The following is a 17398-nucleotide window of genomic DNA, read 5'->3' as shown; positions in this document are numbered from 1 at the left end:
AGTTTTAAAATGAGGGAAAAAGAAAGGAGAAGTTGAGCTAAGATGAAAGCTGTTTTGAAATAAAGATCTTCTATTTTAGTTCCAGAATGACTGATACTGGCAGACTAATCATTGATTCTCATTAGCGTCAGGCTTTCTTGGTGATGCTAACACTGAACAGGAATAGAAAAAGTGACATTTATGTGTGTCTTTTTTGGGGGCTGGGTGTGTAACCTTTGTTCAGCAAAAAACAGACTTCACAATGTGACAAACCCGGCAACACTTTTGTTCACTCTGGATTCAAACTGGAACTCAAGTTACTTATCAAAGCATAAGGAATCCACCATGGAAAGAGCAGAAAATGTATTTTGGTCAGAAGAAATGGCCAAAAAGCACACATGGAAAGATGCTCAACATCACTAATTATCAGAGAAATGCAAATCAAAACCACAATGAGGTCTCACTTCACACTGGTCAGAATGGCCACCATCAAAAAGTCTACAAATAAATACTAGAGATAGTGTGGAGAAAAGGGAGCCCTCCTATATTGTTGGTGGGAATGTAAACTGGTACAGTCGTTGTGGAGAACAGTATGGAGGTTCCTTAAAAAACTAAAAATAGAACTACCATATGGTCCAGCAATCCCACTCCTGGGCATATATCTGGAGAAAACCAAAATCCAAAAGGACAGGTGCACTCTAATGTTCACTGCAGTACTGTTTACAACAGCCAAGACATGGAAGCAACCTAAATATCCATCGACAGAGGAGTGGATAAAGAAAATGTGGTACATACATACAATGGAATATTACTCAGCCATAAAAAAGAATGAAATAATGCCCTTTGCTGCAACATGGATGGACCCAGAGATTATCATACTAAGTGAAGTAAGTCAGACAGAGAAAGACAAAAATATCATGTGATATCACTTACATGTGGAATCTAAAAAAAAAATGGTACAAATGAATGTATTTACAAAACAGAAATAGTCACAGATGTAGAAAACAAACTTATGGTTACTAGGGGGGGTTGGGGGGAGGGATAAATTGGGAGATTAGGATTGATGCATACACACTACTATATGTAAAATAGATAACTAACAAGGACCTACTATATAGCACAGGGAACTCTACTCAATACTCTGTGATGACCTATATGGGAAAAGAATCTAAAAAAGAGTGGATATATGTATAGGTATAACTGATTCACTTTGCTGTACAGCAGAAACTAACACACATTGTAAATCAACTATACTCCAATAAAATTTTTTTAAAAAAGTAATTAGGGAAGGTCTCAAATTATCACAAAAAGAAAGAGAAATTGCCTGAACAGGAGAAAAAATGTCTGTAGGAGACTGAACTTTACATCTGGCAACTGATCAGCACAAATCAACTAAGGTGTGTATGATCAGCAACTGCAAATGCAACACAAAGTCTCCTAGCCAAAGAAGCACGTTACCATGACTGGCGCTGGGGGCAGAGTACTTGGCGCTGGACTTGCGGATGATATTCTCGTGGATCTGGGACCACTCACTCTCGTTGTTGCACCTGCAACAGAAGGACAGGCATTATGATTCTCAACAGTTTTAAACATCTGGTCTGATGTTCAATGTGTAACACTAAGTTTGAAGGGATACTTCAAACTCACTTTCCTAAAGAAATGAACATATATTTTACTAAATTAGACAAGACTCATTTTCTGGTAAGGCACACAGAAGATTCATATTTGAGGAAATAGTAGAAACTCTAAAATGAACCTCTGCAAATATTTTTGAGTGGCAAAATATCCTATTCTCTGAAGTAACACTTTCCCACATGACAAGTTTTTTTCATTTTTAGTTCCTTATACACCCTTAAAACTAGGCGCTAGAGGAAAGCTCCTGATAGAGGAAAAAACAGTTCCTTTCAACAAGTACTGCTGTTTACAAACTTCCATGTCACACTTGCTCTACGCAGTCATTCAACTGTTGCTCTAATGGCCTCAGAGAAAAATCCTGCTAAGCTCAGGGCAATGTTGATATTTGCCTGTGGCTGTATTTCAGCCAGACCACGATAAGAAGAAAAGTTTGGGAGAGTAGTGGGCTTGGTTCACTGTGAAATCCTCTGTAGTCAAGGAGAAGGAGGGCTTAGTAGAGAAGGCTGGATGCCTAAATATGTAAGGATAAAGTTCTTTCCTAGGGACTTCAGGATTGGGAGAAAAGAGAGAATGGAGGAACAACACTGCACCTCTATTAATTTCTGACATTTTTAGAGTCTTCCCCACTAAAGGAAAATTCCAAGAAAGCTGCAGTCATACAACCACTTGGTATGGTTTAGGAACAGAGACTAGGAAGGAATTCCTCATCCTAATGTAGACATCTTGATGAAACAACTGAAATGAGATTAGAATCATCTCTTTAAAATTCCATGTGACACCCAGAGTCTCCACAGCCTCGGCCCCTCCCTTCCCCTGTTGGATAGGGAGAACCCACTGACCCCAGAAAACAGAGTCCATGCACAAAGGAAACCACACAGGATCTTTCCATGGTAACTTAGAAGTGTGTAGTCCAGCCACAGCAAGAGGAAACTCCAGCAAGAGTTATATCAGGTGCCATCCAGCAGTGTGAAGCACAACAGGTTTCTAAATAAAAGAGTTTGTATAGAGACCATTCAGAGATAAAGGAGGTTGGCCACTGGACAAATTTTTCTTAATCAGTGGCTCTTCGGACTCCTTAGTAGAAATAAGCCTCACTTAGAGATGTTACAAAGAATTGTCAAAGATAAGGTTCTCAAAGTCCAGAGCTGTGAGGATAACTTCTGCTTACAGAAATCCTTCCAAGGAAAGGAAGGGGGAGAGTGTTCTTTAAAATGATCACTTGTGATTAGCAACTCAGTTGGAAATCAAAAGTGAGAGGTGCTGGCAGCAGCACGTCTAGCCCTTCCTGTCTGACATGCACACTGTCTCAGCTCTTCCAATCACTCAATACATCAGAGAAGTGCCCAGCTGGTGAGGACTGAGACTTGTCTTGCTGTCAGATTTTTGTCACTTTCTAGGTTTACAAAATCAGTAGTTACATTCTTTAATAGAAATCTGACTATAGTTTGTTATAGTGTATTCCCCCCCACTTCAAAATAAGAGTCTTGACTAATGCACAGTATAATGAATACAGACAATAATATTGTACTATAATGATGCAATGTGATAAATATTGCTTGACTGGCAATCATAATACAATATATAAATATATCAAGGTAACACGCTATACATCTCAAGTATATATATACATATATATATATATATATAAAAATAAAATACATACACAAAGAATCCAAATAAATAAAACCAAAAGGAAAAAAAAAGAGTCTTGAAAATTAACTCCCTCTCTCCAATGGGTGGTATAATTTCAGTATTTCTCCAATAAAACACTCACTGGTTCTTTGGCAGTATAGAACCAGTGAGCTGGTGCTTTATCAACCACATCAACAGTGACAATGTGTATTATTTCACTGACATGTACTTTTCCACCCGACACATACAATTCAGATGCCAGACACCTGATGACTTGTCCCCTGTACTCCTCTCCCTTTGTATGCCCCTTAACTATCATTGGCATTCAGAGATCTGCATTTGAAGCCCATTTCTTTCCTACCATATAAGCTTTCTGGGCAATCTCACCTGCTCCCATGGTTTCAACCACCACCAAAAGCAGATAAGACCCAAAGCAGTGTCTCCAGCCCAGACTCACCCCTAAGTTTCTGACCTGCATGGCCACAAGACAGCTTATCATTTCCTACCCGCCTGTCTGCTCCTAGAAACTCCTTCTGAGTAGAACCCACTAGTTCACTAAACCAGAACTCTTCCAGCTGTCATCACGTCCTGTAGATTTTGTTATCTTAAAATCTGTCACATCTGACCTCTCCTCTTCATGGCCTTGGTTCAGCCATTACCACCTCTCTTCCAAACCAGTGTAATCACCTCTTAACTGGCCTTTCAATTATCTCCCTTTCTAGAATGCCAAGGGAGCTACTCAAATCATCTGAAACTAAATGGATGTGGTATCATTAGCATATTTTAACCAATCACTAGGATATTTCGTAAGGAAAAAATATAAATGTAATAAGCATTTATTAACCAAATGAGTTATGATTATAATGAAGCATGATTATGTTGTATCCAATCAAATTAGTATTTAGAGCATGATTACTGATGTTGATAGTTTGCCCTCAATCATAAGACTCACAAGGGATTGTAATCTAAAACAGGTCTGTGTGCCTCTGTGGCACACCTTCTTCACGGAGGAGGTAACCAGCACAGGCAATGAAGTAGCACTTCAACCACTACATATCCAGGGATTTTACTCAAGGTTTAACACAGAGGGGTGAGAGGTTTTTGGTTTTCTACATGGGATCACTAAGCATTCCAAAGCATCAGAGCAGGTGTGCAGATTCTGCTCAGCAAAGAGTGTTCAGAAAACTGTTCTTATTCACTCATGTACTAGAGCACACTTTACCATTTGCCTCTTCCCTACGACCTCCTTATCTTCTTGATTTCTGTGGGTATTCACCCAACTTTCTTCTCATCTTTCCCCAAGGTGGGCAACCCAAAAAAGTATTCAAGAAGTTTTAAAGAGTTGTTTGTAAGATCTCTAAGTCGGCTTTTTTTAGGATGCCTAATATAGGTAGGTAATGATCAGGATATTCTCCCATATTTTATTTCACTAAGATAGGTATTCTCATGTTCATCTTACAGATGAGGAGAGTGAGGTGAAGCTGTAGTCTAAACACAGGTCTGTCTGGACCCAAAGCAGGGCAGGGGTGAGGGTGGAGGGGCAGAGAGAAAGAAGCTGCAGAGTTCTGTGACCCTGAAAACCTTACTCCCACACCAGGCTTCAGTGTACTTGTCTCCCTGACACCAGTCAGAATTCCCATTCTGTCTACCTTCATCTAACTGCAACTATTCAGTTTTGACTATGGCTTAAAACTTAATTTAGTGCAAATAATCCATATTAAAATTCTTTCTTGGAGAGTGGCCAAGATGGCAGAATAAAAACACTCTGAGCTCACCTCTTCTCACACCAAAATCACAACTATTTGCAGAACCATTGTTAAAAAATACTGGAACCTACCAGAAAAGATCTTCTACAGCCAAAGACATAAAGAAGGAACCACAACGAGACCAGAAGAAGGGGAAGACTCATAATCAAACCCCATATCTCCAGATGGGTGACCCACAAACTGGAGAATAATTATATTGCAGAAGTTCTACCATAGGAGTGAGAGTTCTGAGTCCCACGTCAGGCTCCCCAGCCCAGCACTGGCAAGACGAGCCCCCAGAGCATTTGGTTTTGAAGACCAGTGGGGCTTACTTAAAATAGAGACTTCACTCTTAAAGGGAGTGAAAAAAGCTCCCTTTTTTTTTTTCACACAAAAGTTCATGTGCACCAGCACATAGGGAAAAAAATATAATTTGACAGGAGCCTGGGCCAGACCTTCCTGCTGGTTTTGGAGTGTCTCCTGGAGAGGTGAGGCATGGATGAAGCTCACCCTGGGGACACAGACACTGGTGGCAAACATACTGGGGAACACTGTTGACGGCTGACATCTTGGCTCTTTAGTTCCAAGACCTGGCCCTATCCAACAGCCTCTAGGCAGCACTGCTGGGACACTTTAGGCCAAACAACTAACTGGGTGGGGACACAGTGCCAACAATCAGCAGACAGGCTGCCTAAAGACTAAAGAGCCCATAGCTACCTCTGGGCTTGCCCCTAGACATGGCCCAGCCCACCAGAGGGCCAAGATGGAGCTGTACCCACCAGTGGACAGGCACGAGCCCCTCCCACCAGGAAGCCAGACCAAGCCTCTAGACCAACCTCATCCACAAGGGGGCAGACGCCAGAAGCAAGAAAACTACGACCCCTCGATACAGGGCAGACCCTACCCTGGGATCAGCTGGGCCCTGGCCTGGCCCACTAGCAGGCCAATGCAACCTTCAGGACACCCCAGAACCCATACCCAACTGTGTCAGGAACCAACATCCCCCCCCACAAAACAACCTGAAATGAGCTCTGGGATCCCTGGGCTGCAGCCAGACTCCAGGAACAAGCTCTGCTTGCTAGTAGACTGGCACTAACCCAGGATCTGGCTTCACCTGCCAGTGGGAGGGCAACAGCCCCAGAGTCTTCAGGACTCTGACTCCACCCACCAGGAAGCCAGCACTAGCCCTGGGGGTGATGTAGGATTGTGCAACCAGCCACCTCATGACCAGGCCCTGCTAAACAGCAGCCAGTAGCATCCACACAAAGGAGGTTCTGGCAACCAACCAGACTAGGGGCCTATCAGACCATCCACACAGTTAGCCCACCACAACAGAAGGACCCACATAGCCCTCTTCGAGTGAACCCTTAGAGCACACAGCTTGGGTGACGGGAGTGCGGAACTGCTGGGATGCATAGGACGCTTCTACAGAGGGCCGCTTCTCCAAGGTCAAGAAAAGTAACTAACCTACCACATACATAAAAATACAAATAGCAACTGAGACAAAACGAGAAATATGTTTCAGACGAAAGAACAAGATAAAACCCCAGAAGAACAACTAAGTGAAGTGGAGACAGGCAATCTACCCAAGGCGTTCAGAGTAATGATCGTAAAGATAATCAAAGAACTCAAGAGAAGAATGGATGCACAGAAAAAGAAGTCAGAAATTTTTTAACAGAGTTAGAAAATATAAAGAACAACCAAACAGAGATGAAGAATACAATAACTGAAATGAAAAATGCACTGGAAGCAATCAACAGTAGACTAAATGAACCAGAAGAATGGATCAGTGAGCTGGGAAGACAGAGTAGTGGAAATCACTGCTGCTGAACAGATAAAAGAAAGAAGAATGAACAGAAGTCAGGACAGATTAAGAGACCTCTGGGACAACATCAAGTCTGCTAATATTCACATTACAGGGGTCCCAGGAGAAGAGAGAAAGGGCCCAAGAAAATATCTGAAGAGATAACAGCTGAAAACCTCCCTCATCTGGGAAAGGAAACAGTCACCCAAGTCCAAGAAGCACAGAGTCCCATACAGGATTAACCCAAAGAGGAATAGACAAGATACATTGTAATCAAAATGACAAAAATTAAAGATAGAGAAAACTAAAAGCAGCTGGGGAAAGCAACAAATAACATACAAGGGAACTCCCATAATACTATCAGCCAATTTTTCAGCAGAAACTCAGCAGGCTAGAAGGGAATGGTATGATATATTTAAAGTGATGAAAGAGAAGAACCTACAACCAAGAATACTCTACCCAGCAAGGCTCTCAGATTAGAAGGAGAAATCAAAAGCTTTACAGACAAGCAAAAGCTAAAGAATTCAGCACCACCAAACCAGCTTTACAATAAATGTTAAAGGAACTTCTCTAGGTAAAAAAGAAAAGGCCACAACTAGAAACAAGAAAATTACAGAATGAAAAAGCTCATTGGTAAAGGGAAACATACAGTAAAGGTAGAAAATATCCACAAACAAAGCTCATAGGGAGGTTAAAACACAAGAGTGATAAAATCACCTGTATCCACAATAAGCAGTTAAAGAGACACACAAAACTATTAGATGTAAAATATGATATCAAAAACAGTAATCATGAGAGGAGGAGAGTACAAATGCAAGGTATCTAAAATGCATCTGAAATTAAGAGATCAGCAACTTACAACAACCATGTATATACAAAGACAGCTATACAAACACCTGACGTAATTGCAAACCAAAATTTATAACAGATATACACACAAAAAAGAAAAAGGAATCCAAACGTAACACTAAAGATAGAGAGAGCAAAAGAAAAAGGGGAAAATAAGACCTATAAAAACAAATCGAAAACAATTAAAATGGCAATAGGAACATACATATCAATAATTACTTTAAATGTAAATGGGCTAAATGCTCCAACCAAAAGACACACACTGGCTGAATGGATACAAAAACAGGACCCATATATGCTGCCTACAAGAGACTCATCAGATCTAGAGACACATACAGACTGAAAGTGAGGGGATGGAAAAACACAGTCCATGCAAATGCAAATCAAAAGAAAGCCAGAGTAGCAATACTTATATCAGACAAAATAGACTTTAAAATAAAGATTGTTATAAGAAATAAAGAAAGACACTACATAATGATCAAGGGATCAATCCAAGAAGAAGATATAACAACTGTAAATATATATGTACCCAACATAGGAGCACCTCAATATATAAGGCAAATATTAACAAATATAAAAGAAAGAATCAATGGTAACACAATAATAGTAGGGGACTTTAATACCCCACTTAGGGGACATCCCTGCTGGTGCAGTGGTTAAGAATCCATCTGCCAAAGCAGGAGACACGGGTTCAAGCCCTGGTCTGGGAAGATTCCACATGCTGTGGAGCAACTAAGCCTGTGCGCCACAACTACTGAGGCTGCATTCTAAAGCCCATGAGCCACAATTACTAAGCCTGCGTGCTGCAACTACCGAAGCCCACGCGCCTAGAGAAGCCACCGCAATGAGAAGCCTGCGCACCGCAACGAAGAGTAGCCCCCACTAGCCACAACTAGAGAAAGCCTGCGCGAGCAGCAACAAAGACCCAATGGAGCCAAAAATAAATAAATTAATAAATTAATTTATTTTAAAAATACCCCACTTACATCAATGGACACGTTATCCAGACAGAAAATCAAAAAGGAAACACAGGCCTTAAATGACATGTTAGACCAGATGGATTTAATTAATATTTACAGAGCATTCCATCCAAAAGCAGCAGAATACACATTCTTTTCAAGTGCATGTGGAACACTCTCCAGGACAGAACACATGCTGGGCCACAAGGCAAGCCTCAGTAAATTTAAGAAAACTAAAATCATATCAAGCATCTTTTCCAACCACAATGCTATGAGGCTAAAAATCAACCACAAGAAAAGAACTGCAAAAAACACAAACATGTGGAGGCTAAACAATATGCTACTAAACAACCAGTGGATCACTGAAGAAATCGAAGAGGAAATTAAAAAATACCTAGACACTAATGAAAACAAGATGATCCAAAACCTATGGGGTGCAGCAAAAGCAGTTCTAAGAAGGAAGTTTAGAGCGATACAAGCTTACCTCAGGAAACAAGAAAAATCTCAAATAAACAACCTAACCCTACACCTAAAGCAACTAGAGAAAAAAGAACAAACAAAACCCAAAGTTAGTAGAAGGAAAGAAATCATAAAATCAGAGCAAAAATAAATGAAATAGAGACTAAAAAAAAAAACAGAAAAGATCGATGAAACTAAAAGCTGGTTCTTGGCAAATATAAACAAAATGGATAAACAGAAATACAAAGGATCATAAGAGACTACTATGAGCAATTATATGCCAATAAAATGGACAACCTAGAAGAAATGGACAAATTCTTAGAAAGGTACAATCTTCCAAAACTAACTAGGAAGAAATAGAAAATATGAATAGACCAATTATCAGTACTGAAAATGAATCAGTAATTTAAAAACTCCCGATAAACAAAAGCCCAGGACTAGATGGCTTCACAGGTAAATTCCACCAAAAATTTAGAGAAGAGTTAACACCCATCCTTCTGAAACTATTCCAAAAAAACTGCAGAGAAAACAACACTTCCAAATTCATCCTATGAGGCCACGATCACCCTGATATGAAAACCAGACAAGGATATCATAAAAAAAAGAAAATTATAGGCCAATATCACTGATGAACAAAGACACCAAAATCCTCAACAAAATACTAGCAAACTGACTCCAACAATATATTAAAAGGATCATACACCATGGTCAAGTGGGATTTATCCTAGAAATGCAAGGATTTTTCAATATCCACAAATCAATCAATGTGATACACCACACTAACATATTGAAGAATAAAAACCATATGATCATCTCAATAGATGCAGAAAAAGCTTTTGATGAAATTCAACATCATTTACGATAAAAACTCTTCAGGAAGCTGGCATAGAGGGAACACACCTCAACATAATAAAGGTCATAAATTACAAACCCACTACTATCATACACAACAGTGAAAAGCCGAAAGTATTCCCTCTAAGATCAGGAACAAGACAAAGATGTCCACCCTTGCCACTTTTATTCAACATAATTTTGGAAATCCTAGCCACAGCAATGAGAGAAGAAAAAGAAATAAAAGGAATTCAAATTGGAAAACAAAAAGTAAAACTGTCACTGTTTGCCAGTGTCATGATACTATACACAGAAAATCCTAAAGATGCTACCAGAAAACTACTAGAGCTCATCAATGAATTCGGTAAAGTTGCTGGATGCAAAATTAATATACAGAAATCTGCTGCATTTCTATACAATAGCAATGAACTATTAGAAAGCAGAATTAAGGAAATAACCTCATTTACCATGACATCAAAAATAATGAAATACCTAGGAATAAACCTACCTAAGGAGGCAAAAGACCTGTCCTCTGAAAACTGTAAGATGCTGATGAAAAAAATTGAAGACCACACAAACAGATGGAAAGATATACCGTATTCTTGGATTGGGAGGATTAATACTGTTAAAATGACTATACTACCCAAGGCAATCTACTGATTCAGCGCAATCCCTACCAAACTACCAATGGCATTTTTCACAGAACTGGAGCAAAAAATTTAAAAATTTGTATGGAAACACAAAAGACCCTGGATAGCCAGAAAAATCTTAAGAAGAACGGAGCTGGAGGATTTCAGACTATACTACAAAGCTGAATTTATCAAAATAGTATGTTACTGTCACAAAAACAGACATAGAGATCAATGGAACAGGATAGAGAGCCCAGAAATAAACCCGTACACTTACAGTCAATTAGTTTTCAACAAAGGAGGCAAGAATATACCAATACAATGGAGAAAAGATGGTCTCTTCAGTAAGTGGTGCTGGGAAAACTGGACAGGTACATGTAAAAGAATGGAATTAGAACATTCTCTAACATCATAAACAAAAATAAATTCAAAATGGATTAAAGGGGGGCTTCCCTGGTGGCACAGTGGTTGAGAGTCCACCTGCTGATGCAGGGGACACGGGTTCGTGCCCCGGTCCAGGAAGATCCCACATGCCGCGGAGCGGCTGGGCCCGTGAGCCACGGCCGCTGAGCCTGTGCGTCCGGAGCCTGTGCTCCGCAATGGGAGAGGCCACAACAGTCAGGGGCCCGCGTACCGCAAAAAAAAAAAAAAAAAAAATATATATATATAGTGCTTTAGCAAGAATACTTATTTTTATTCCTCTTTCCAGGTGGTGAAAACCCTTATGTGAGTAACACTTCCACCCCTTCCATCACTTTCCTGCGAAAAGGAGTGACTTCTTTGGCCAGTGCTTCTAAGAGAAGGACCCACACATGAACATTTCAGATCTGCCTCTTCCCTCTTTTGGGAGCAGCCTGTTTGCAGACAGTATACAATCTCTGCACCAACAGGCCCCACATTGACTGTGACTTTAAAAGTCTTTCTAATTCAGAGTTAATGTTAATCAAAAGTTAGAATGCGTTGAACGGTGGTCCCTAAAAAGATATGTCCATATCCTAATCCCTAGAAATGTGAATGTTTCCTTATTTGGAAAAAGTGTCTTTGCAGTTGTAATTAAGTTGAGGATCTTGAGATGAAATTATCCTGGATTATCTGCACAAGTCCAAGTTCATACTAAAAATGGTAGTTCTATTTTTAGTTTTTTAAGGAACCTCCATATTGCTCTCCATAGTGGCTGTACCAATTTACACTCCCACCAACAGTGCAGGAAGGTTCCCTTTTCTCCACACCCTTTCCAGCATTTACTGTTTGTAGATATTTTGATGATGGCCGTTCTGACCAGTGTGAGGTGACACCTCATTGTAGTTTTGATTTGCATTTCTCTAACAATTATTGATGTTGAGCATCTTTTCATGTGCTTTTTAGCCATCTGTATGTCTTCTTTGGAGAAATGTCTATTTAGATCTGCCCATTTTCTGATTGGGTTATTTGTTTTTTTGATTGAGCTGCATGAGCTATTTGTATATTGTAGAGATTAATCCCTTGTCGGTTGCTTTATTTGCAAATATTTTCTCCCATTCTGAGGGTTGTCTTTGTTGCTAATAAAGGTGTCACATTTATCCATACTGCTATATATATATACACACTATAAATTTATAGTAGATATACACACTATAAATTAAAAAAAATATGCCACATGTACCTATGTGACTCTACATTGGTACATCCATTTTAATCTACACCCACTTAACATTCTGATCTCAAAACCTATCTACTGATATCCATTAGCCCCCTCAAACTGCAACAAACAGCATTTTTATTCTTAGTTTACTAAGCCAAAATTGTTAAATAATTGGGAATGAAGGTTGACCTTTGTCAAGTTATGTTTTTTGATATCAGAATTATTGTAAGGTCTTTCCCCTCTGGATGACTAATATGCTAACTGCACTGTGATCAGAGTGTGGCTTGTGCCATGTGGAATTTATGAAATTTTTTTCTATGAATAATTTTTGTAAAATGTTCCATGGGCCCTGGAAAAGATGTATTTTGTTTGTTGGACAAATCTTTTTTTTTTTTTTTTTTTTTTTAGCACTGGAAGAATCATACAGCCTGGTGAGCTGGGATTCTCCAGTTACATCTGCTGTCCTGGCAAGCAATAACACTCCATTTGACTATCAGCACGTACTGATTTACATGATAAATTATGCCACCCTGTGTAGAGGTAGGAGAGCAAGTAGCTAAGAGTATGGTCTCTTAACAAGGCTGCTCAGGCACGTGCCTCACCACTCTGTGTCCTGTCTCCCTCATATGTAAAAAAGAGATAACAGCCCAGGTGAGTGCTCAATGATGCTATTATTCTCTGTCACATCAACCTTATTCAGATTCTCTCCTAAGTCAGATTTATTTATCTGATTTAGATATTTATCTCCATCCTTATTTTTGTCTTCTTATATGTCAAAAGGGATGTTAACAAATCTCTTGATTTTACTGTACTTTTATCTTTATATTTATAATAAATTGGACATAATAATTTTGAGTCATTATTATATTCAAAGGTCACAACAATTAGACCTTCACTATAAATTTCACCATGTATCAGTATATCAGCTCTTTCTATCCCTGTAAAGGAAAAAAAAGGGCTTTCTGCAACACTGGTGAGCTGGAGGCAGAGATGCTGGCAAGGACACCTGGGCTTCTCACTCTGCTTTCTTTCCCCAGTTAAGAAGGTGAGTGTGTTAAGGCTATGTTTGGTCAACGTTTCTTTAAACTGAAGAACATGAACTGTTGAGTAAATATCTCTGGAATGAAGTGTGAACCCTTAATTTAACGGTAGTAGAGTAGTCACCCTCTACTTTGCAGAGTCCAAATATCAGGGGCTGCTTCTGCTGGGGATTCTAGGGCTGAGGGAGTGAGTGGTGCATTACATGTTATGTGTGTGCCTACCCTGAGAAGCCATTTTGCTTCCTGTGAGATATGTATTCGTGGAGGATGAAAGAGGAAACCAAATTTAACTTTATTGTGTGTGTGTTTTCTTTTTCTGTCAATCCCTGATACTCCTTACACAGCACATTCACTTCATACCTTTTACATTAGAATTTATTTTTTATCATTAATATTACGACATTTCATTTTGTCTGTATTTTATTATTATACTTAGCTTATTTGTTATTAATCTTTTTGTTTCTCTTATTATATTTGTGAGTCTCTCACTAATATATAGATGAATTTTGGTTTTTGCCTCTATTTTTTTTTTTTTTTTTTTTTGCGGTACGTGGGCCTCTCACTGTTGTGGCCTCTCCCGTTGCGGAGCACAGGCTCCGGACGCGCAGGCTCAGCGGCCATGGCTCACGGGCCCAGCCTCTCCGTGGCATGTGGGATCCTCCCGGACCGGGGCACGAACCCGTGTCCCCTGCATCGGCAGGCGGACTCTCAACCACTGCGCCACCAGGGAAGCCCTTTGCCTCTATTTTAAGAATTTTTACCTAATAGGATTTTCTTTCATCTCAATTATATTTATTGTCATAACTGATATGGGCTTTCTACTGTCCTTTGCTCTAGGCTTTCTGATTTTTTAATGCTCTCTTACAGCAGCTTTTGTACTGTATGATATATATTCTTACATGCATCTTTGTGCTGAATGATTATACATCCTGCATTTATTTATATTAGGGTTTCCTTTAGGATAGAAATGTCTAAATTTTTACTAACAGAAATATTAATACAGCTTTTAAATCTAATTTGTGCCTTTATTACTGGTTAATAAAAGGTATGACAACCCAACAGCCATAAAAACTAAATATTGACCATAAAGAAGAATAAACACTTAAAAAATAACACGTTCTAGGAAGGATGGGGGCAAGGGATAGTTAGGGAGTTTGGGACTGACATGTACACACTGCTATATTTAAAATGGATAACCAACAAGGACCTACTGTATAGCACAGGGAGCTCTGCTCAATGTTATGTGGCAGCCTGGATGGGAGGGGAGTTTGGGGGAGAATGGATACATGTATATGTATGGCTGAGTCGCTCTGCTGTGCACCTGAAACTATCACAACACTGTTAATCAGCTATACTTCAATTTAAAATAAAAAGTTTAGGGCTTTCCTGGTGGCGCAGTGGCTAAGAATCTGCCTGCCAACGCAGGGTACATGGGTTCGAGCCCTGGTCTGGGAAGATCCCACATGCCGCGGAGCCTGCACTCTAGAGCCCGTGAGCCACAACGACTGAGCCCGCGTGCCGCAACTACTGAGGCCCACGCACCTAGAGCCCATGCTCCGCAACAAGAGAAGCCACCACAGTGAGAAGCCTGCACACTGCAACAAGGAGTGGCCCCCGCTTGCCGCAACTAGAGAAAAGCCCGCGTGCAGCAACAAAAGACCCAACGCAGCCAAAAATAAAATAAAATAAAATAAATAAAAATATTTTAAAAATTTAAAAAGAAAATAACACGTTCTATAAAGCCCATGATATGATTCTATCCCTAGCATTTTTTGTTATTGGTGCTGTTTTTGAATCATTATAGGTTAAACGAAAAATTAATTTAAAATCAAAGTATGATTACTACCATTCTTTTGTTCTTCCAAGAAATGTCATTAATTTGCTTAGTCACTTACTTAACTGGTGTTGACCACCTCTACCTCTGTAAGATGGTGAAGCTCCACTCAGTGCACAGGCTTGTTATGAAGTTTCAATGTGATTATATAGCCAGAAGGGCTCTGAGAGAGTACAGAGCGCTAAACAAATGTACACTGATATTACCATTGAAAACAGGTGACATTTTATGTGGCCACCATGAAGTAATTAAGATACTATGGATGGAATTATGTAGGATTTGTAGTTTAGATGTGAAAGTGGAACTTGCCAATAAACAAGAGTCACTAGCAAAAAAAAAAGACAGGAAACTCCTTTTAGATGGCATGTAATACACCTATCATTTGGGTATATCTCATTTCCTGAACCACCAATCCTCTCATTTATTTTTCCACCTCTTTCCTGTTTGATTCACTAGTTCAAATGGGTTCTTTTTTTTTCTGTCTCTCTTATATTACCTTATTCCATCCTCCCACCCCCAATTTTTTAGAGAAGGAAACTAAAATTCTGGGAATTAGGATGACTTTTCCAAATCTCACAGCTTCTATCTATCATCTCATCTACCTAATCTATCTAATAGATGAAAGTATTATATCTATGTTTTTAAAAACCAATGTGGGATCATACATACTACTGACATACTTTTAAGTCAGTTAAAGTTGTTATACAAAGCCAGCTCTATGTTTGTATACTTGTAGAGCCACTGTTCTTTCATATCACTCTTTCTAGAGTAGCAGCAGAACAGAAAAGGAAGGGAAGAGAAAACACATTTGTTTTTTCAATCCTGTGGCAGAGAATACTTGGGACCTCATGTGCCAACACTAAATCCATGTTAGAGGCTCCTGTTGTGAACCTCTCACCTCTGCATGAGCAGGGAGTCATCCTGAGCTAACTTTCTTTATTTTGGTTCATTATTTAACGTGTTCTGTTTTGCAGCAGCACTAACACACACGAAAACCCAGTTAGACACTGAGGCTAGAGACAGTGGGCACTAGAAGTCAAAATAGAGCAGTTCCATGGACAGAGACCTACTGGATTTGAGTCTTCCTTGTATGGCCTGAAAAGACATTTGGTGCAGATGCTCAAACAACGCATGTCTGAACACTGATAATGGACCCAGCAGATAATGGTCCTGGGTGGATGATGATCCACTGAAAATTGAGAAGGCCTAGGCTAGGAGAAAGAGAAATATGAGCTATTTCTTTACCTGACTTGCAAGTGAGAAGCAGAATTTTTCATTTAGAGTTATTACATATAAAGACATCAGACTCCTTTAATCTGTACCAAAATGAGAGTGACCCAATGGTCCTTTACCCATTTAAGAATGAGCTTCCATTTAAGAATGGCTCCTAAACAAGTCCCCTCAACTTAAGGCAGTTTCATAGATAAGGTAGTGATGAAACAAAGAACCCAAAGGTGGTGTTCTGAGGAAATGCCTGTGTCTATTCCAAAGACAAGGAGAGGTTCCCTTCCAGGCATCACTCACAGAAGAGGCTGCCACCTTGTATTTCCACCCTCACAAAGCCTTTCATGTTATAGGGCATTCTCTGAACCCCTTTATTTTTAACATCACAGCACTGTTTGGATACGTTACATTATCCTTTGGATAAGATACATTATTACCAATGCAAGTTTTAGATGCTTATAAATTTTATCTTGGTTAAAAAAATTTTTAAGAGCAAAACTACACAGATTTAGTAATCATCCTTGGATATGACCTCCAAATTGAAGTATTGGATGCTACTGTAAAACGCACCTTAAAAGCAGCATAGTAAGTGGCTGTATCATTAAGGTCATATACATAGGCCTACATGACAAATGAAAACATAAAAACATGAAGCGTCCAACTATTCAGCAAATATGTTATTGGGCCTCAAGATAAATCTCCAGTGAAAGCATCATTAAGGATTCAAAGAGTGATGTATCAAAACCAAACCTGATAATGTGCCTTGGAAAACTGTCAGATGACTCAGAATATGGCTATAGTGATGACAAAGACCTAATGGCATGGTTGCACATAAAGAATTCAAATAAAATCTTCTCATAAAATGTGGAAGTGGGGAAAGAGCAATACTTCTCAATTTTACATAATATGTGATTGAGTACATAGGGTGTAATACACATTTTATATAATATGATTTAAAATATAACTAAAATGATAAATTTAATATTTTAAGTAGTTACTTATTTCATTAAAGTTGGCCTAAAAGTGTTTGGACTTTTTTCAATGTGAACTTGGAGAGTGGTCATCACATATTCAGAGGCATCTTGTATTTGGTCATATGTACTATTTATGGTCACACTCCACCCATCCCAATGCTGGCTTTAGCTCCTTGGCATTCC

At 39.4% G+C, this 17398-nt stretch overlaps 1 protein-coding gene across 1 annotated transcript in view; it reads right to left on the bottom strand.

The window, feature by feature from the left end:
- The window catches only part of DOCK3 (dedicator of cytokinesis 3), a 409735-nt gene that overhangs the window by 107709 nt on the left and 284628 nt on the right, over nt 1–17398 (bottom strand). Inside the window, exon 13 of the mRNA XM_027120931.1 lies at nt 1438–1526. Coding sequence (XP_026976732.1) covers nt 1438–1526 — 89 coding nt within the window. The remainder of the gene's footprint in view (nt 1–1437; nt 1527–17398) is intronic.

Source organism: Aethalodelphis obliquidens, unplaced genomic scaffold (assembly GCF_003676395.1).
Source record: "Aethalodelphis obliquidens isolate GAN/ISIS:26980383/991018 unplaced genomic scaffold, ASM367639v1 scaffold22, whole genome shotgun sequence".
Classification (NCBI taxonomy): domain Eukaryota; kingdom Metazoa; phylum Chordata; class Mammalia; order Artiodactyla; family Delphinidae; genus Aethalodelphis; species Aethalodelphis obliquidens.
Note: the sequence above shows the minus strand (reverse complement) of the source record. Positions and strands in the feature narration are given on the sequence as shown.